Genomic DNA, 20,783 nt, shown 5'->3' on the forward strand with positions numbered 1-20,783 from the left:
TTCTGCGAGAAGGTGAGGGGAATTGTAAACCAGAACGTCGCGTCGATCAGCAGTCGAAAGGCCGGATGAGCTTCTGAGGGTACGAACCTCGGCCTGGTGCCACGCCCCCAATTAACACGCGTCACAATTTATTAAGTTGGCTCGACTCACGTCTTCAGGCGATTGGCTGGCGGTGTTATACTCGCAATGAGAACCAGTTCCCTGGTACGGCTAGACGCAGATTGTGGTATAATATTAAAATGGAGCGTAAATAAATAAGGTCTTACGTGGAATCATCTGGCGCAGAACAAGGACGGGTGGCAGCCATTAGGAACAAAATAGCAAGCCTTCGGTTCGGTGATGAGCGGGAAATACTTTTGGCACGAATGGCGACACATGGACGTTTCAGTGACTTTATCGTCTGTCTGTTACGAGATCATTAAAATATGCGGAATAGTTCAAAGTGCAATGCGCTCACTTCCCGGCTTCCAGCATGAAATGCGAAGACACAGGAAAGCTGATTCTACTGTTTTGTGGAGCCACACGTCGTCTGGTGGTGAGTCTGAAAGTGACAGTTGCCTTGAACTTACCAATGAATTCACTGTACATTGCTAATAAGACACAGAGACAGTCAGAAATTAAGTAGTTCATTGTAGAATCATCTAAATATCGCAAGAAGTGGCTAGTAATATTTTTAATAATGATCCCCGACAGGGGCAAAGGATTTTTCGTCTAGCCTCTGGGGCCCACCCGGCCTCCTATCCAGTGGGTCCTCCCCCGGGGGTAAAGCGCGACCGTGTCGTATCCCTGGCAGGGACTCCATGGGCCCCGGACTCCCCGCGTCAGGATACGAACTGTAGTTTAGCCGAGCAGTTGCTAATTTGATCAGATGGCCTCGACGCTACTGAGTAAGGCAGCGTTTAAGGGCGAAAGCACAAGAACAATCTTCAATCGATTCCTTTATTACGAATGAGATTAAAATGAAGAAGGTTGCACAGATTTACTTGTGCTGAGACTCCTGGATATGCCTTGAGTTCCCCATTTGATTACCGCTGTCACATTTTTCTATTACTCTGTTTGTACCTTAACTAAATTCAAGTTCCTAGTTTTGTGTATTTTGTGGTAATATTTTGTACTTATTCATTAAAATACATAAATGTACCTTACAAAGTACCATGAATAAATAAATACATCTGTTAACTGAAACCATCGTCTGTTCCTTCACGACATTTGAAAAGGTTGGTACTTCCCTAAGGAACATGGCATAATTACCCGGTATATCGGGGCAACTCAGCAAAATGTACTTTTTGCAATTTTTTTAAAATATCACACGCAGATCAGAAATCGATACAAAATTCTCAGTGTGTTGGCTTCCAAATGACGATTTTCTAAATGACGTTCATGAAGCAAAACATTTAATCTTCCCCTGAAGACGGTTTCGTAACTCGAAACATGTCGCCACAAGTGGATTCATTTAATACAAGACGCAAGGCGAAACTGTTGTGTGTTGATGAATGGTAATATTTTAGATAAAATTAAACGTCTGTAAAATAATTAATTTCAAAAAGACTTCTTGAGCAGAAAATAACGAGGAGAAATAATTTCCCCTTTTTCGCTGCAAACAATATTTCTCTTTATTTGATTTTTTGTAGTTCCTACATCAATTCCTAGTTTTCTACATAATTTTCGTAAGGAAAGAAATTAAAATGAATGTGTTCATCGTGGTTGTAATAAACTGCAAACTACTGATTTTCCTGTGCCAGTCCAGGTTCGTAGTTCGATTCTCTGACGGGCTGAACCTTGAGATGAGGGGTAAACCAGGCTTTGGCATGTTAATCCGTTTTATACAAACGAAGTTCGCGTGATGAGATTATATTTGGAACGCCTTACTTCCTCCAAATGTGATTGATTTTATGAATTTTGGCATTGATTAATGTATTAAATTTGAAGAGAGTAGCGACAATCAGTTTCTTGAACGTCTTTCCTCGAGAGCTTCCGTGACACTCACAAAGCTTTCGCCTCGTAAAAGTTGTTTACGAGGCAAAAACTTAAGCCTTTCCAGATATAGAATGACGTTTGCCCTAGAGCAGTCTCCTCACTGCGATTGGGACCAATGAAATTCGAATGTGGCTTTTCGGAGCGTTTCCGACGTTTTGGGGGACGAATCGGATCGCCGCATTCAATTCAAAATTTAGGACCAGTTACTGTGATAGCGCGCTTGTGTTGTGTTGGACTTCAAGTCGTACATAAACAGCCGATTCATTGCACAGCCTGAATATCAACATAATTGTGTCTTTGCATCAGTGCGTCTCAATTCGTGAATAAATTGAGTGATTTCAACAACTGTGTCGTCAAGAATTGCACCAGCTCAGCGACTTCGCTGCCCTCCCGCGAGCGCCGCTCCAATTAAGGCCTCTCCGTTTATTACCTGAGAGTCGGAGATCCTCGCCCACCGACTGATCCTATGTCAGGGTATCCTGAGAAAACCTTTAACCCTCTCCACGCACCAAAGTAAGAAACGTTGTAACCACACCAGCGCCAGCCTAGCTACTGGGGTTGAACCCGTGGCTACATCAGCAGAAGGACGAGTGTGTGTGGAAGGACGGTTATTTTCCAAACCAACATTTTCTTGCATTTCTCCTCCTTCATTTTTGCGTTTCTCCTCCATCGATTTGTCTTTGTGTTTGTAGGCGTAATCCCTTGCATTCGGTAGGTTCTCGATGACACAAGTCGACATCTGAAATCTACGAACATTCATGTCTGCCGCCTTGTGCCTGCAATTTGAAATGTTAAAAGTGAAAACAAACAATCTTCTATCTTCCATCCGTATTATCTACACTCAAGTCAATTTTTATCACATTTCTCTGACAAAATTACAGAAAATATGTATGGGGTTCTAAAATATCAGAGATTTCAATATCGAATAAGAATAAAAGAATTATCTTTGGGAGTCGTAAAATGTTTTGCCCTAAAAATATCCATGTCTGATAGGCTGGCTCTGCCTTTGGGTTTAATGGGAAACTGCTTGAAGCTAAGGGCACAGCTTCCACCGAAATGTCGTTGCTTGTATTTTGTTTCCAGAAAACCTTAACAAAAGTTCCCCCAATCGGAATTCAATGCACGATTGCCACACAATATTTCAGAACAGTTCCCACGTGATCTTTCTTTTGCTCATGCGCATAGAACAACGGCCAACGCACTATTATAACGTAATACATTTTATTACATCGAAGTGGAGGGAGAGGTTATGACTATTTTAAGACGCTGTCACATGACTTGTGTTCTGCGCTAACTACGTTTGGTACATTTCATTAAGCCATTAGCTTAGGTCAGAATAATAAATTTAATTACACGCTTTCTTTGGAGAGATAAACGTGTCTTGTTTGAGACATGAACCCTTGACAATATTTCCCTCTAAAAATTGTTCTGGAGAGGTTCTGTTGGACGTAAGACAAACAAAAGCCAAAATAAAATGAATTTCTGTGGGATTTCTGGCTCTTCTTCAAACACTTATGAAGAAATTTGTATTCTGAGATGTTTTTGGAGCTGCTTACTAACTCCGTCAACAGATGACAGGAGACTGCGTGGTCAAACACGCCAAGAGACAGCCATTTTAAAATAAACGTCCATCAGAAATGGGAACATGATATGGATAGGCGTCGTTAAACCTGAAGGCCTAACACTTTGACGAAAGGCGAAGATTATGGCGATGCTGATGTGCTTAAAACCAGACACTTCCTGCCCAAGAGAGTGCCACTGATCAAGGAAACTTAGTCCAAGAGCTTCTTATTAATGCAGTCACAGCTTACGTCTGATTAGCATTTCCTAGTCATTCGCCCTCTGATTTAACCAATCAGCTTGACCGCAACGTCGCCCTGCCTGCTCTCATTCTACCCCTCTCAGCCACCTTTCGCGCGTTTATTCAAGGCCCTGAGTAAGCAGTAAGAACCTCTGAAACGTCGGTCACTACATGGCGCAGCATCCGCAAGATCGCGGATATTTGACCGGAAATATTTTACTTCCGAGAGCTTTTCGAAAGCAACAGTTTGTGATTATACAGCTCTGAACAACCAAACAAAGAATCAAACAAACAAAGAGACAAACCATTGATCTTCCTTGTCATCGAAATATGCGACGTGGGATTCTAATTTAGTCATCTTATAATAATAACTGATGACGAAGATCGTGTCGTCCATCACTTCTGCGTGGAGTTCATCGTAATAGAAGTTCATGGCAGGGATCTCGGTCCACGTGTTTTCTGTAGGGTCGTACTTTTCGGTATAGAGCTGGGTTGATTCTCCGACGTGTCCTCCTGCACACACACATTCCGTAAAAGGTCACAGGATATAAAAAAAGGTGCCAAAGGGAAGTTATTCTAACCCCACTCAGCGGGGCCCTTCTTGATATTCATTACTCTGTCAAGTGGCCACGAAATGTTTGGCTTTTATGGAGCCACAAGATTCATTACCTTATTCACATAAGTCGGTAGTTGAACCCCTCCCACATACTCTAGTTCCTTAAAAACATTTTAATATTATCCTTCCTTTTACGCCAATGTATCACAAGTGGTATCTTCTCTTCAAGATTACCAATTACAAATTTCTAGATGTTAGTATTTCCAGTAACTTCGATGCTTCACACTCCGGCCGTCTTACAAACGGATTTACGCTCTTAAAATTGGTAATTCCGTAAAAGGAACGAATGAATTAAATACAACAAAGAAAATTCATTCCCTCTTGCATTGTCAGTTTTTGTACCAGGAACAGCTACAATTTTATTTTCGTCCTTGTAGCATCAGGAAATTGCGCCTGACATCTGTTGTCTACTTCATGAAACTGCGTGAGAAAGTAGCCTTCAAAAACAATATAAGATGGCGTTACAGTAACAAGTGACGAAAATCAAAGACTGCGAAGGAACTGCTTTGGGGATAACAGCGGCAAACTGAAATTTCCTTGCTACAAGAACAAAATATTTACCTGTAAAACTGGTACTCTGTGAAAAATGGGGCTTACGTTACTTTGGATACCACAAGAGATTATAAAATGTTAGTTAGTTAGTTAAGTGTTCTTTGTGGAGAATGTAATCGAAACCACGAATCGCGGTTAAAATTAAGGCCAAACAAACTCTGTAATGACAGGAGAAAAATTCTGTTCATAAAATCTCAGTCACTCTAAAAAACCATGAAAACATTTCACAATAGCAAGTTCTGTCAGGAGGATAGAGGAGCATCACTCAGAATGTCCAGAGTTCTCACCTAGGGCGTACAGACAGCCGTGGAACTCGACGCAAGAAAGAAACCAACGTTCAGAGTGCATTGGTCCAACGAACGTCCATCGGTTTGTGTCCGGGTCATAAACTTCCACCGAGTTTAGATAATTGGAAGGATAAAATCCACCAGCGACGTATATTTTGTCTGTAAAAAGAAATTATGACACAAACTGTACACACATTTGGTGTAGGGAGAGGCGTTAAACTGCTCCGTGCAGAGCACAGACATGGGACAATTCGTACTTAAATTCGTAAATCTATTAAGTCCCCCTTCGAGTCACAGAAACTGCACTGTTCATCTGTTTCTTTGATTCGAGAGCAGACAATCAGCGTGTCAAAGAAGACGAGTTTAACTGATAAAATTTAACATAAACAGCATAAAGTGCTTAAATTAATGCATAACGAAAATCTTCTGTGAAACGAATTTTATTAAATTTGGTACCAGAGATGTACGGAACGAGCTGCCAAGCGGTGTCCTACATTTATAATACAATGCGCTATTCACATGAGATTATTAACTGTCTCAAAAACATATTACATCTGTGTTATATGAGAGCCAGTTTGATAGTTTGATGGTTGTTTGCATTCACTCCTAGTGTACACTAAAAAGGCAGAAGACGACGCACAGGGACAGCTTACGAGAGCAGAAGAAACCATCACGCACTCGGAACTTCAAGCCCTTGCAGTCTGTGAAATAACGAAGTCCGTAACACGGATAAAAGAATGGGATAATAGAAGAATATTGGATAATGGAACTAAGTTCAAGAGCGAAGAGGAATGCCTTGATGATGAAGGCATAAAGTTCGTCTGAAACGTCGGCAGAAGTCAAACGACAGCCATCTTCGTACTCCCCGCCGTAAGAACCTCAAATCCCGCGATTCCTTCAACCGTTCTTGCGTCCTTACACGCGGATAGACAGACAGACGCCTCGCCTTCTGCGCTAATTCACAAATTTCTGTTTCACAGGATTTACGTACCATTCAGTACAGCCGCACTTGCTTTGTATCGTCTTGTGTTCATGGGAGCGATCAAAGACCACTGGTTCGCCTTGCAGTCGTATCTTTCAGCCGTTCTGTTATAACCACAACCGCCCATGGCGTACACTGCACCTCGCAGAACCGCCACACTTAAACAGGATCTGAAATGAACAAAAGAACACGCTCTGCTATGTTCATTTATTGTTGATTCAGATGCATTTCCTCTCGAAAAACGCAATTGTTCCCTCGTCATTGTTAAATCTTAACTCAAATGAATTAACAAGCAAATCGCATTCTTAAAGCCAACTTTGTCGCAAAAGTCCTCCGACCTATTCACACTTTGCACGATGCTCCTGAATGTGAGTGGTAAAATTTTACAGCTCCTGCCCGCATTTATATCTTGACTAAGAGAGCGACTATCAGCTTTTGAAGAAGGACTCTGTTCCAAGGAGTTCCTTAGTTACCGATCTGCATCTTACCTGCGTTCATGCATAGGCGCCACCTCGCGGCATGTCTTCGTAACAGCGTTGAAGCAGCTACATGAGTTAAAGGTTTCAACGCCGTTCTCACCTCCGATGACGTAAATGTCGACACCGACTACTGCCGTGCCATGGCCTGCTCGCGGACCGATCGAGTCGGCCCCTTCCACCTGCAGGAATAACAGATTATGGCTTTATGTTTCTTTGGGTCATTCGGTCTACTGATGTGAAGTCCTTACATTAGAGTCCAAGCGACCAACCACCAGAGCAGAGGTGCAACCCCCAACAGTGGACCGAAATTGCTACACCGTGGAGGGAGGCACTCGACAAAGACCGCGAGAAATTAACTTGGAGGAATGGAGGAATTATGAGAGGCGGAGGAAACAGGAAGACCCGAACAGAAGCTCTCGTCAAGTTCGACAGACAAACGTAGAATTAATTTCTGATCAACAGCTGACATTTTACGTTCGTGCGATGGCAAAGACAGATGTTTATCGACGCAAAGCTGGAGGCAGTAGGTCCGCCACCCCACCCCAAGCCTTGTAATTCACGAGGCGTTACCACGCAGATGGCCGACAGCGACACCGATCAGTGCTTCATTTATTCCGTTGAAATCCACTGACGATTAACGATGTCTAAAATCAGCAGACAGGTTGCCGTGACAGGTGAAGTAGGACGCTTATTGTAAGCGGTATTTAAGGAAAACTTCACATCCGTCGTCGATTCCTATTAGAACTTAAATTGTACGAGAGATTGAGCACGTGAGTAATTTATTTATTTATTATTTTGACGTAAATACGTCTATGAGGAAGGGTCATTCGGCAAAAAAGTGGAACGGAAAAGGGAAACTAAAAAGTGTAACTTATTTGTTATGTTACCTAGGAAACGTCATCTGTTTACTCGGCATTGATGTTACCTATAAAACATTACATTGCCTTACCTTACCTTCATTACATTACATTATATTACTTTACATTACATTCAGCTACCACAGAGCCATCTTAAGCGTAACTAATTCAAGTTGAATAAGCAAAGTCTTAATCAAACTTTACTCAATTGTAAAGAATGTATAAAGAAAATATTTAGAATAAAGCAAATATATAAACTTCCTTTCCGTATAGACGTATTTACGTCAAAATCTCCGGAACCGTGGTTCCGCTGACAACTTTTAATTCATGTCTTTGAAGCTTCTCTTAAAAAAGTGTTCAGTGCAATGGAAATAAACGAACACGAAATAAAGAGGCTAAGAGGTCCTTGTAATTAAGTTTAGCAAGAAAGAGGAAAAGTAGTTTTTCTCGGAGGCGTCATTTAACAAGCCGCGGTAGGAGTAGAATTTTGTGCAACTCACCACACTCCACCGGTCAGCAAGTGCGTCGTACGCTTCGATCACATCTGACGGCTCTTCGTCGCGACCCCCACCAACAGCAAACAGAATGTCCTGTGGGATTCGCGGGTAGGCAATCATTGGTGTCACGAAATCCTTGTCTTCCTTCGTCACCATTTCTGAGTCGTGCAGAAACGCGAGCGTCTCCGAGATCATGGGACTACACGCCTCGTTTTCCATTACGTACGGGTGCTTTGACACCTGTTGAACAGTTCAATGTGGACCTTATTAACTTTTAGGAAGGGACGCCATGTTCCATTGCAGAGCACACATGAAATTCACACATAATTTGGTTGGTAACTCACCGAAATAGACTTGGTATATGCAGGAAAATATGCATTTTGGTTTATGTAACGACGCTCTTAACAAATGCACGGGTTGTGGAGAGAAGCGAAATCAAGTTTAAATCGATCTTAGAGAAAACTATTGAAATGTGTTTCAACTGAAAGTTAAATCCTTCAGTATTGGCTGCATTTTGAGTTACATTCAAAATTGTAATTTATTTCTCGTCTCTCCCGTACGAGATGCACATTCTTTTTGATTTGATAACTTTAATTAATTGTCAAAATTACGTAGCATCGAAAGAAAATTATGACAATTAGTTGCTTCGAGTGCCAAGGGAGGCAACCTTCTGCATGTTGATGGTTAGGTGAAAGGCCCGTCAACAGAGCAGCGTGTGATTATGGGCTCAATGTCTTTTAAGAGCCATTGCATGTTTCGACATTAATTGGTCATCGTCAGGTGGTTCACTTTAAGTGTTCGAAACTAGTAGATACGAATGCTAAACTGTAAAGACACTTGAAGCAGTTAACATTTTCATGAATCTGTGCGATTGTTTCACAAATATTCGTAAGAGGCGAGTGTCTGAAATCACAGGGCATTTGACCTTGAATAGAACATTTTTTCCTCTCGGGTTAAAGCGCATGATGAAATGGAAGAAGGAATATCTTAAGTTGTAAGGCTGCTTCGTGAGATTACGTTTAAAATATTTGAATGTTAAAGCTGTCTATGAATTTGAAGCCCCTCGGGAAATTTTCTCTTGGATGTAAAACGAATCTATCTTGTTGAACTTTTCGGATATCTGTTGTCCCTATATGGTCAATCAGCTGAAGATTATCATGCTAAGTGCTCATCGTTGGAGATACTTGAAATTATTATAGCAGCTAAGATAAGCTTCTTATGGCAATAGGATCTTTGGTTAAGTCGAACGCTGCGTCAGAAGACGTGATTAATCTGTTGGAGGATTTTCCTATTCGAGCTGAGTGGACGTTTGAATTTAGTTAACGGTGGAATGCTGAAGTTGAACTTAAACGCTTAATGGATCTTAATGAAAGCTGAGACTACAATAAAAGATTGTAGCGCCGACGGACTGTCAAACTTAAAGACGATGAATAAAGGACGATCATTATCTCCAACATTTCTGCATAAAAGGACGAATCGTATATTTGTTTTGCACATACTCACGCGTATGCGAGCGTGTTACCAGCGTCATTAAACAGGTTGTTATTGTAACCATGGCAACTAAGAGAATCTGGGGATTTCTTACGCAGCAAATTTTGCACAGTAGAAGGCATTAAAATCATTGTGTAGTTTTACACGTTGTTATTGTAAGATTTTAACCAGAATTGGAATATGTCAACAGATTCTGTTAAAACTTGTTAGTATTAATTCTAATGAACATCCGTTTAGACGTTCTCGAGCTGTAACTGCGGACAGACAGACAGACGGGCTTACACGTGACGAAGAAAAAGGCTCACGATTTGCATTAATGGGTTCTGAACACATGTGAATATGGAATTGAAAACGCGGGCTTCACTTCCCATAAACATCCACGATTTCAGGGGCATACTGACCACCTCCTTCAAAAACTTTGCATCAAGTCGTCCAAGTCTGACTCCCTTCAAAAGTCCTGCGATGTGGCCTTTCCTGTTGTTCGGGTCGTGGTTGATCCACCGGAGAATGCACTCCCACACAACTCTCTCGTTCCTCACGTTCAGTTCCTCGTCCTCGATTATCGCTTGCAGCTCCTCTACAGGCAGTTCCAGGAGTTCTTTGCTCTGATGAGACACTTCCACGAAGTGGCGCAGAACGAAGGGGCGAGATTGAGTCTCGAGGTCGGCTAAGGAGTGTAACCTGCGACAGCGAAGGTAACGCTGACACAATTAAACACTCCAGCAAGAACTGGATTCTCAAGCATTTGCACACCACAGTATTTCGCCTGCAGTTTTTACCTTAGCCCTTTGGAGTCCGAATGAGCGAGACTGAGAGCAGACACGTGGAGAGGCAACGCTGAGAGACGCTCCGTTTAACCGATCCAAAATAGAAAGTTTTCGGCTCTGAAGGTACCCAGGCAATGCCCGTTGGTCCTCGCGATAAGGTTGTAGGTTGAAACAAGGGCATGGCGTACGCAAGTGAAGAAGGCAGTGAGATGAGAAGTGTAGAATTTTGAATTCTGGCCTTAACCTTGGTGAAACGACGTTTTGGTAACTGTGTGTGTTAATCCCGTGAAACCTCGTGTAACCGGACAAAATGGGGGGAACCACGGGTCGAATGAGCGGGGAAAGGGGAACGTGGTCATGGATATGAACAAATAAGTAGAGACTCAATACAGATTTTAGTAGCCAGCGAATGATGAGGGCATGTCGAACGCAAAAGCCGACGGCAAAAGTCACTCTTGGGCGCTGTTCGAGGGAGTCCCTGTTCTAAAATAGTGAATTTATCAGTCATTCCGTCCATCGCATGAATTGGAGGTTCTGTTGTGATTCTGCCGATGTCAGTTGATTTGCTTGCTATGTTGTCCTGAACAACAAGTAGTAAGGTTTCATCATCTACGGGGACCAGCGGGTTGTTTCTTGTATTTGCCCGATATTAACCAATTCTCTAAATGTCCAGAAGTGTTCGTAATAATCAGCAAAATCTGGAGTGAGGTTAGATTAATGAACTGTACCGCGTGCACATCGATTTAAAAACTCTCGCCGGTGGAATCCAATCGCAACCGATCCGGTTAAAACTCGGTCGCTTATTGCGGGAATCGGATAATCGAGGCTCGGTCAACAGAGGTTTTGCTGTATGCAGAAAGCTGTGGGACTGAATGTTGATTTTGTTGTTGGGAGGATTATGTAAGAAGCAAAAATTCCGCAGAGAAAGAAGGAAAGAAGAAAAGGAATTCGAGAGGAAGACATATTTAGTTATGACCCTGCAATAGATCGTGATTAACGTTCCACAAGGTGAAATTATTCATCTACTGGTCATAATGATTATCAAAACATACGCAGTTAAATCAGATCTGCCCTGACCTACAACGCTTCATAATTTGTCCAGTCCTCAGTCAGAGGCTTTAATCTCCGACGCGGTACTCGACTGCTCCTGAGGAAAGCTGATTCGCTCCAGCGACGAGAGCTGGCGAAACAGCAAATGATAAATGAACATCAATTACCTTGCGAACTGAAGGATGCCGATACACTTGTCGACGTTTATCTCGTCCTTGAGGAAGTCGCAGCAGAGTTCAGTAACGCCTGGTACCCACAAATACTCAGCCGTCTCGAGCAGCTGACGCGCGTTGTCGGAGCGGATGTCCACCCAGCGAAAATAAACATAATCCAGTATCTGGGTCATCATGTCTGAGCTGACTCTGTGGAGAAGAATATCAGTCTCCTCACTGGTGTGCAGTGATGTCGTGAAGAGGGTCCTGAAACGTCGATTTGGAGAAACGGCGAGTAGAAAATTACAAGTCATGCGCATAAACTTTAAGTTTTTATGAGTCACGTAGCCAAGTAAAAGTATCTTTTTGTCAATGTGGTGGATGAATTCTTGTTATTTGAATACTTCAAAAACTCCCAGAATGAGTACGAATGGGACCAGATTAACTGCGTGTGGTGAAGAGCTTGCGTAGGCTTAACAGAATTTAACTTAAAAATCTGAAAGCAAGCAGCAAACATTTGTACTATAGAATTTCTTACATACCCTTCACACCTTCAAGAGACATCTGAGGTTATAACAACTACTACACAAATTATAAGGCCAATGCAAATATTTCAACATACATCGCGGGCTGTACATTCCACTGATTGAACAGTTCGAAATATGAAATCTATTTGCTCTGTCAAAACATTTTCCCGACAATAAACAACTTGAAAGAAAAGCAGATGTTTCTACGCGGACTTTAAAAAATCATAACCAACCAGCAAACATTTTCCTATTACAAATTAAGGGATTTGCAGCTCAAGACAAACGGAAAGATTTGGTTGTCGGAAAACACAGTTCGTAACAAGACGTGAGATACGTCTCTTGGAAAAAAGAAACAATGGCTCACGCTTATAATTCATTTCTCATTTCGAGAACCCAGGGCATCTTTATTTTAAAAAAAGCAGATTAAAGTATGCACAAATTCTCGAAAGATTCCCTAATAACAATGAAATATGTATTCATCGTCCTGATGACGGAGGCAGTATGACCTCCGAAACGTTGGTTAACATCGACCAGACTACACAGCGCAAGAACCCAGAAGACAGAAATCTTCATACTCATCGCCCTGATACGGAGGCAGTATGACCTCCGAAACGTCGGTTAACATCGACCAGACTACACAGCGCAACAACCCAGAAGACAGAAATCTTCATACTCATTGCCCTGATGACGGAGGCAGTATGACCTCTGAAACGTTGGTAAACATCTACCAGACTACACAGCGCAAGAACCCAGAAGAGAGAAATCTTCATACTCATCGCCCTGATACGGAGGCAGTATGACCTCTGAAACGCTGGTTAACATCGACCAGACTACACAGCGCAACAACCCAGAAGACAGAAATCTTCATACTCATTGCCCTGATGACGGAGGCAGTATGACCTCCGAAACGTTGGTTAACATCGACCAGACTACACAGCGCAAGAACCCAGAAGACAGAAATCTTCATACTCATCGCCCTGATACGGAGGCAGTATGACCTCTGAAACGCTGGTTAACATCGACCAGACTACACAGCGCAACAACCCAGAAGACAGAAATCTTCATACTCATTGCCCTGATGACGGAGGCAGTATGACCTCCGAAACGTTGGTTAACATCGACCAGACTACACAGCGCAAGAACCCAGAAGACAGAAATCTTCATACTCATCGCCCTGATACGGAGGCAGTATGACCTCTGAAACGCTGGTTAACATCGACCAGACTACACAGCGCAACAACCCAGAAGACAGAAATCTTCATACTCATTGCCCTGATGACGGAGGCAGTATGACCTCTGAAACGCTGGTTAACATCGACCAGACTACACAGCGCAACAACCCAGAAGACAGAAATCTTCATACTCATTGCCCTGATGACGGAGGCAGTATGACCTCCGAAACGCTGGTTAACATCGACCAGACTACACAGCGCAACAACCCAGAAGACAGAAATCTTCATACTCATCGCCCTGATGACGGAGGCAGTATGACCTCTGAAACGCTGGTTAACATCGACCAGACTACACAGCGCAACAACCCAGAAGACAGAAATCTTCATACTCATTGCCCTGATGACGGAGGCAGTATGACCTCTGAAACGCTGGTTAACATCGACCAGACTACACAGCGCAACAACCCAGAAGACAGAAATCTTCATACTCATTGCCCTGATGACGGAGGCAGTATGACCTCTGAAACGCTGGTTAACATCGACCAGACTACACAGCGCAACAACCCAGAAGACAGAAATCTTCATACTCATCGCCCTGATGACGGAGGCAGTATGACCTCTGAAACGCTGGTTAACATCGACCAGACTACACAGCGCAACAACCCAGAAGACAGAAATCTTCATACTCATTGCCCTGATGACGGAGGCAGTATGACCTCCGAAACGTTGGTTAACATCGACCAGACTACACAGCGCAAGAACCCAGAAGACAGAAATCTTCATACTCATCGCCCTGATACGGAGGCAGTATGACCTCTGAAACGCTGGTTAACATCGACCAGACTACACAGCGCAACAACCCAGAAGACAGAAATCTTCATACTCATTGCCCTGATGACGGAGGCAGTATGACCTCCGAAACGTTGGTTAACATCGACCAGACTACACAGCGCAAGAACCCAGAAGACAGAAATCTTCATACTCATCGCCCTGATACGGAGGCAGTATGACCTCTGAAACGCTGGTTAACATCGACCAGACTACACAGCGCAACAACCCAGAAGACAGAAATCTTCATACTCATTGCCCTGATGACGGAGGCAGTATGACCTCCGAAACGTTGGTTAACATCGACCAGACTACACAGCGCAAGAACCCAGAAGACAGAAATCTTCATACTCATCGCCCTGATACGGAGGCAGTATGACCTCTGAAACGCTGGTTAACATCGACCAGACTACACAGCGCAACAACCCAGAAGACAGAAATCTTCATATTCATCTCCCTGATGAAGGAGGCAGTATGACCTCCGAAACGTTAGTTAACATCAACCAGACTACACAGCGCAACAACCCAGAAGACAGAAATCTTCATACTCATCGCCCTGATACGGAGGCAGTATGACCTCTGAAACGTCGGCTAACATCGACCAGACTACACAGCGCAACAACCCAGAAGACAGAAATCTTCATATTCATCTCCCTGATGAAGGAGGCAGTATGACCTCCGAAACGTTAGTTAACATCAACCAGACTACACAGCGCAACAACCCAGAAGACAGAAATCTTCAGACTCATCGCCCTGATACGGAGGCAGTATGACCTCCGAAGCGTTGGTTAACATCGACCAGACTACACAGCGCAAAAACCCAGAAGACAGAAATCTTCATACTCATCGCCCTGATACGGAGGCAGTATGACCTCCGAAACGTCGGCTAACATCGACCAGACTACACAGCGCAACAACCCAGAAGACAGAAATCTTCAGACTCACCGCCGTGAAAACCTCAAGTCTTACATGTATTACGAAGTTCCTTCTCACAGTTTATTATATTTAAGACAGCAGCTCTCAATGTTCCGGGCAGTACCAACTTTCTTCTGGACTTTGTCGGTCGTCTTTATGTATAAAACCAAGACGATTTGGAAAGGGATTCTATTTCTCCCTCCAGATCGATTGACTGTCACCTTAGTACAACTGCACTTAAAAATTAGTACAAAGAACCACCCATGTCATCTGGGACGTTGCGTCGTGTTGTCTCGTAGAAATTATCGGACGTTTCAGACGTGCTTACTGCCTCTATCAAGGAAATAAGGCAGGAAGTACGTCTGAATTGCCACTCAGTTTCTACGGCGCAACGTCCAGAAGACAATAGTCTTCTTGGTCACCGCCGTGAGATTTCATTACAACGAACAAATAACAAAAGACAATCAGCCGTATAAAAATACAGGTTTCTGCAACGAAGGGGATAAAACATTTCACATACGAATTGACGTCTTTTGTGTCCTAATTACACGTGTTAATAAACCACGTCATTAAATAAACAAACCTGAAATATTCGCTGTCCATCGACAGAATCACTCTGTGGACTCGGAAGACGCCGCCGTCGTCCGACCTCAACACCGCGTCACACAAGAAGTTCCTCTCTCTTAGTTTATTCAGACTGAGGAATGCTTTGGTGCACGTGAACCTGCCGCCGACATGAAAACAGCTGCGACTTTGGTTTGACTCCATCTCCTGAAAAACAGTCGATCGTTGTTACAGATTTTTCTTCATACCGACGCGTGCGCACATCAGTTGAGAATGACTGAGAGGGAACACGATACTGAGAAGAATATCTGGTCCTGCGAGAGAGTTGCTGACAAAGGAATAGTGAAAATTGCATAATATGGAGCTTTATAGATCTCTTCACTAATTAATAAATTGAAGGCTGTCAGATCGAGGGTGATGAGATGGGCGGGGCATGTAGAACACATGGCAGAGACAAGAAGTGCAACTTTTTAATCGGAAGATCTGAAAGGAAAAGGTCACTTAAAAGTCCCATGCGTTGCTAGGATAACATTAAAATGGATCTTATAGGGTGGAGAATGAAGGTGTGGATTGTCTACAGCTGTTTGTGGAAGTGGCTTAGAGGCGGGGTCTTGTAAACACGGGCATGAAACTTTATGTTTCTGAAAAGGCAAGGCATTTGATTACCAGGGCTACTGTTAGATTCTCAAGCAGGACTTAGACTCCATAGATTCAGTTTGTTTCTTTGTTATAGAAATGCCTGTTGAGATTCAATACAAAATGACAAAGCTCTAAAAGTGACATATAACTAACTAACTAGACGGCTTACGGAATACGAAGTTTCATCACCGAATTAACCAAACCCCTCCACCGGACCCTGCCCTGGGCCAACAAAATCCAGTCTCCTTCAACATCCTTTCTCCCGTAGATCCCGTCTGAGATTATCCTCCCATCTACATCTAGGTCTCCCCAGCAACCTCTTCTCCTCTGGCTTTCCAAAAATACCCAGTGCACACCTCTCGCCCAATTCATGCACTCCACATGCCCCGCCCATCGCACTCTTCTTGGCTTAATCACCCTGAAGGTGTGACTGATTTAGGCAATATTAAGTCATGCCGCGTGTTTGTCATTACTCGCATAAATTTAAATCTTCTTATATGTAAACTACGTAGACATTACGTATAAAATATCAATGTAATTCATAAAGTCTTAGATGCCTCTACTCTGGTGAATCGATTTTAAAAAATTACGAAAAGAATATGCCGTAGAATTTGCGTGACCTTTGATGCAGAACCAGACAGTTAAATAAATTTTGGAAAAAAGAAGGCTACTCATTTTCATAAGCATAAAATTTTCGAGTTCTTCTCTCTGTGTAGAACTAAAAGTGCTTAAGAGCTTACGTGATTAAGGACTTTCCTGCCTAAGTTACACATTTATATATATTACAAGCACAAAATGGAATTTAAATTTATTAAATGAACGCGAGAATTACAGTTCGGAACAGTCACAAAAACTCTAATTTGTTCTACCGCGTGCGTAGATCAGGCCCAAATCACGCCACTCACACACTGCAATGTGCAAGATATTCTATAAAAAGTCGATTGGTACTCGGCTCGTCAAAGAATAGTCCACATCCTTTTCTGAACCAGAAGGTTCATCATCGTGTTCACAAAGTCCCGCCACCGGGTTCTCTCCTGAGCCAGTTCGCTCCATCGAGTTCCATCTCTGTAAGATCTATCTTAATGTTATCTTCCCACGTACGCCGAGGTCTTCCCAGAGGTCTCCTCCCTTCAGGCCTTGTAAACACACCTCCCCTCCCCTCCCCCTAACAACATCGGGTGAGGAGCTCGTCCTGTACTTTTCTCTATTATCTGTCCCACTCCCGGTTTGGGTCCAGACATCTTCCTCAACACTCTGTTCTCAGAGGCCCTCTGTCTAAGTTCCTCCCTCACAGTGAAAGACCACGTTTTGCACCCATAAGTACTTTGCACTCAATAATGGCAAGCATTCCAAGGATTTAATCTGCTGATGTAGGGAGATAATAGGAGATTCGTCGATAATTAGGCTTGTAAAACCGAAATAAAAATTCTTCAGATTTCACTAAAACGCTTTAATAATGTCGATGTATCAAGAGATGTAAAGCGTTAGAATTATTATTCAGAATATAAACCCCACTTCCTAGCATCCACATATTTTTATTAAGATTCTGGGCTACGAAACTCATTTTTATTCTTTTAAAACTGTAAAATGTTAATTGCCTACTGGAATATTATTTTACTATCAATGATGCCGTGAACAAATAGAAGTCAATCTTATGTTACTTGAAATTGTGTTTAAAAGAAGACAAGCCTAATTCTCTAACACGAGTTCACAAATGCAGATGAAAACATGAAATGTGATGAACATTAATAATAAATAGGAATCCCTTACCTCAAACTTTGTTCAATTGTAAGAGACCACGACGTCCACCGGCAATTATCAATTTAATCAAAACTAAATTGGAGTTTCACAGATTTCTTAATAATTCTTATATAAGATAAGTAATTGCGATATTATAAGAGGTTTTTAAGAGCACAAAATTATCTACTTTACGACGCACTTCTTATACAAGCGATTCACAGCTCAGCTCTTAACAGAATAACGAAAGCGGATTGTTTATGGCGATAATGAAACACAACAATGCCGAATAAACAATTAGTTTCTTAGGTGAAGGAATGGAGTGCAATACGGTTCATTCAGGCTATTACACTGCATGCATAAGAAACTAGAAAAGAGCCTTATGGCATGCCGAACCAATATTATTGCAGGTGTGGGTTAGAAATTCCAATGCTTTTTTTGCATTGTTATTCACGCAGTTGTTCAAATAAAAGCTGACCATTGTCGGTCCCTTTTTGGTTGTGTCCAGTGGGACTCGTGCCGAACGAGGGCTGCCAGAGGTCACCCAAGGGCAACCGAGGGCGACCGATGTTCAGCAGGCCAGCCGAGGCTGTCCCCAAAAGACGGCCAAGTCGGCACAACGAGTGGTTAGACTACTCGGCTACCCTGACTGAGGTTTTCCGTGCTTTTCCTCAGTTGTAAGGCGAATGCCAGGGTATAACTTAATAGGGGCACGGCCCGCCACCCCCACCCCGATCACGGAGGCCATCAGCTGAAGTGATCTCCCCCCATGCCGCAGAGGCCTTCAGCCGAAACGGCCCCTCCCTCTCTGGGTTCAAACCCTGGAGATCCAACCAACCAAATTCCTTTGGACAACTTGCCTGACGGGATGACCTCCCATCAGCAGCAACGGATCCCAGTTGTAATGGTCGAGGCTCCCGCCATGACGAAACCCCGTTAGCGTTAGCAAAATTTCCGTTTTTTAAATTAAGACCGTTTACCATTTCCAGCAATGCGCCTTGTGCGCAGGAATGGTTTCACCTAGGTAGGGACGATGCTTGCGCTTGCGCAGGCCTCTGCCCTCAGTTAGCTTTTTGGTTGGTTGGTTGGTCCATAATTACACATTGTTGGTAGTTGAACAAAATTACTCTAACTTATAATTTGGTTACATTGAATCATGAATGGAAGAAGTCAATAATTAATATTGAATGTGTTTCTTATCAGAACGAAATACATTTAAAAGTAATGGGAATATGTATAAGACGGATTTGCAGTTTCATTTCCCTTGTTATTTAAATCTAACATCGGGTTTTATTTTACTTGATTAATTTTGAAAATAATTTTTTTAAGGCCCCGGGCCTGTTGACCCCGTCACCCCTGCGCCAGGGAAAATGTTTCCGGGGGCCTGAGGGACCCATGTTTCGGGATTCAGGCGTAGACAATGGAAGTGTAATCGCCTCTGAAGTTGGTTCAAATCTATGTTATAACGGAGACTTGTATCGCTCTTGCTTTTAAAGCCCAACAACTGAACATGTGATTTCGTTCTGACTTTTAGGTTCCTATTTGATTCACCGACATTTCCACGAGACTCACACATTTTTAATATACAAAAAAGTATTTCAATTTGTTTAAATTAAACTGAATAATTGTAACCTAACCTAACTTTTTATGCTGCTGATAAATAATGCAATAACTTAAAATGGATCTGGTTCTCTGGAGTCCAGCGCACAGACTTGGAGACACGGCGGGCCGATGGATCTCCGCGATGGCACTGGAGATGCTCTGCATGTGTAGCAGCCTCGCGTCGGAGGAGCAGACCTCAAGAAAACCAATTCTTAGAGTCCAACAAGGTTTGTTGAAGGGAAAAGTTTTAGCATCTATCCAAAACAAGACAAAGTACGTGGCGTTTCTTGGAATTCCGAACGCCAAACCTCCTGTCGGCGACCTCAAGTTTAAGGTAATGAGAAGATGATAATATGAACGTGAGTTTTATATTGCGGTCTGCATTCTGTGAAAAGTACATAAATCATTCGGAGCGTCGTATTCAGAAAATATCGCGGTGTTTAGAGCTAAAGTGCCACTCAAATTACATAAAGACCTTAGAACCTAAAATGTCACATCGTACATAAAGTAACTAACATTGCCTTGAGAGACGAATTGAATGATAAATATCGACGTCTTACTCTTTACAAAACTTTCAATAAATTTGTTAAAGCCGGTCAAAACGGGAAATGTAAATTACGTAAATTGAATCCAATGTCTCTTGCTCAAAGAGTGCGAGGATGGGGATTCCATTTGTACGGGTTCAGATGACCAATAGCGAGTTACTTCAAGCAGGATTAAATTCAAACACAGACTTTTATTAATCGAAAGTACGGTCTTATTTCTGATACCCTTTTAATGGTCATCACATGAATTCGAACGAGGTTATTAATTGGTGTCGCATGAACTGTAAAAGATGAATAAACACGCGGTAATCTTAAAAGTCGTATCTTCAGCCTCTACGGTACCAAACCCCAGCAGATCATGAAAATATACAATGTTACGCCGCTGCGACTCTGTCACTTCCGGTCTTTAACCTCGAATGTTTCCGGTACTATCACAGAATGTGCCTGAAAGAAATAAAGAAAAACCACGAAAAACTTCAGTCAGGACAACCGGTCTCGGACCTACATCGAATAGATTTTAGGACTGAGATTATTTAATTCCCGAGGCACGTTAGAAGCTTAAACGAGAATTTTGCACGAGTTTTTCTTATGCGAAAAAATTTTCTATTTCGAGTCTGACAACTTGAAATTGTTTACCAGCCACAATTCTTCACACATCGCTATATTCCTGTCTGATTTACCATTCCTGGTAATGAAGATGTCCAACAGCATGAGAAATTTAACGACGCATTCGCTGAAATTCTGCC

General features: G+C 42.6%; 1 protein-coding gene across 1 annotated transcript in view; it reads right to left on the bottom strand.

The window, feature by feature from the left end:
* Nucleotides 1–925: 925 nt before the first annotated feature.
* Nucleotides 926–20,783, bottom strand: part of LOC147872541 (uncharacterized) — a 108,828-nt gene continuing 88,970 nt past the window's right edge. The window contains exons 7-15 of the mRNA XM_087356254.1: nt 15,534–15,721; nt 11,524–11,775; nt 9,941–10,220; nt 8,052–8,288; nt 6,704–6,873; nt 6,225–6,385; nt 5,234–5,392; nt 4,084–4,291; nt 926–2,753 (exon numbers count right to left, since the gene is read on the bottom strand). Coding sequence (XP_087212380.1) covers nt 2,447–2,753; nt 4,084–4,291; nt 5,234–5,392; nt 6,225–6,385; nt 6,704–6,873; nt 8,052–8,288; nt 9,941–10,220; nt 11,524–11,775; nt 15,534–15,721 — 1,962 coding nt within the window. The 3' untranslated portion in view covers nt 926–2,446. The remainder of the gene's footprint in view (nt 2,754–4,083; nt 4,292–5,233; nt 5,393–6,224; nt 6,386–6,703; nt 6,874–8,051; nt 8,289–9,940; nt 10,221–11,523; nt 11,776–15,533; nt 15,722–20,783) is intronic.

Source organism: Zootermopsis nevadensis, unplaced genomic scaffold (genome assembly GCF_977971745.1).
Source record: "Zootermopsis nevadensis isolate Lab colony 2312 unplaced genomic scaffold, Znev_1.0 Znev_ptg000026l, whole genome shotgun sequence".
Taxonomy (NCBI): Eukaryota; Metazoa; Arthropoda; class Insecta; order Blattodea; family Termopsidae; genus Zootermopsis; species Zootermopsis nevadensis.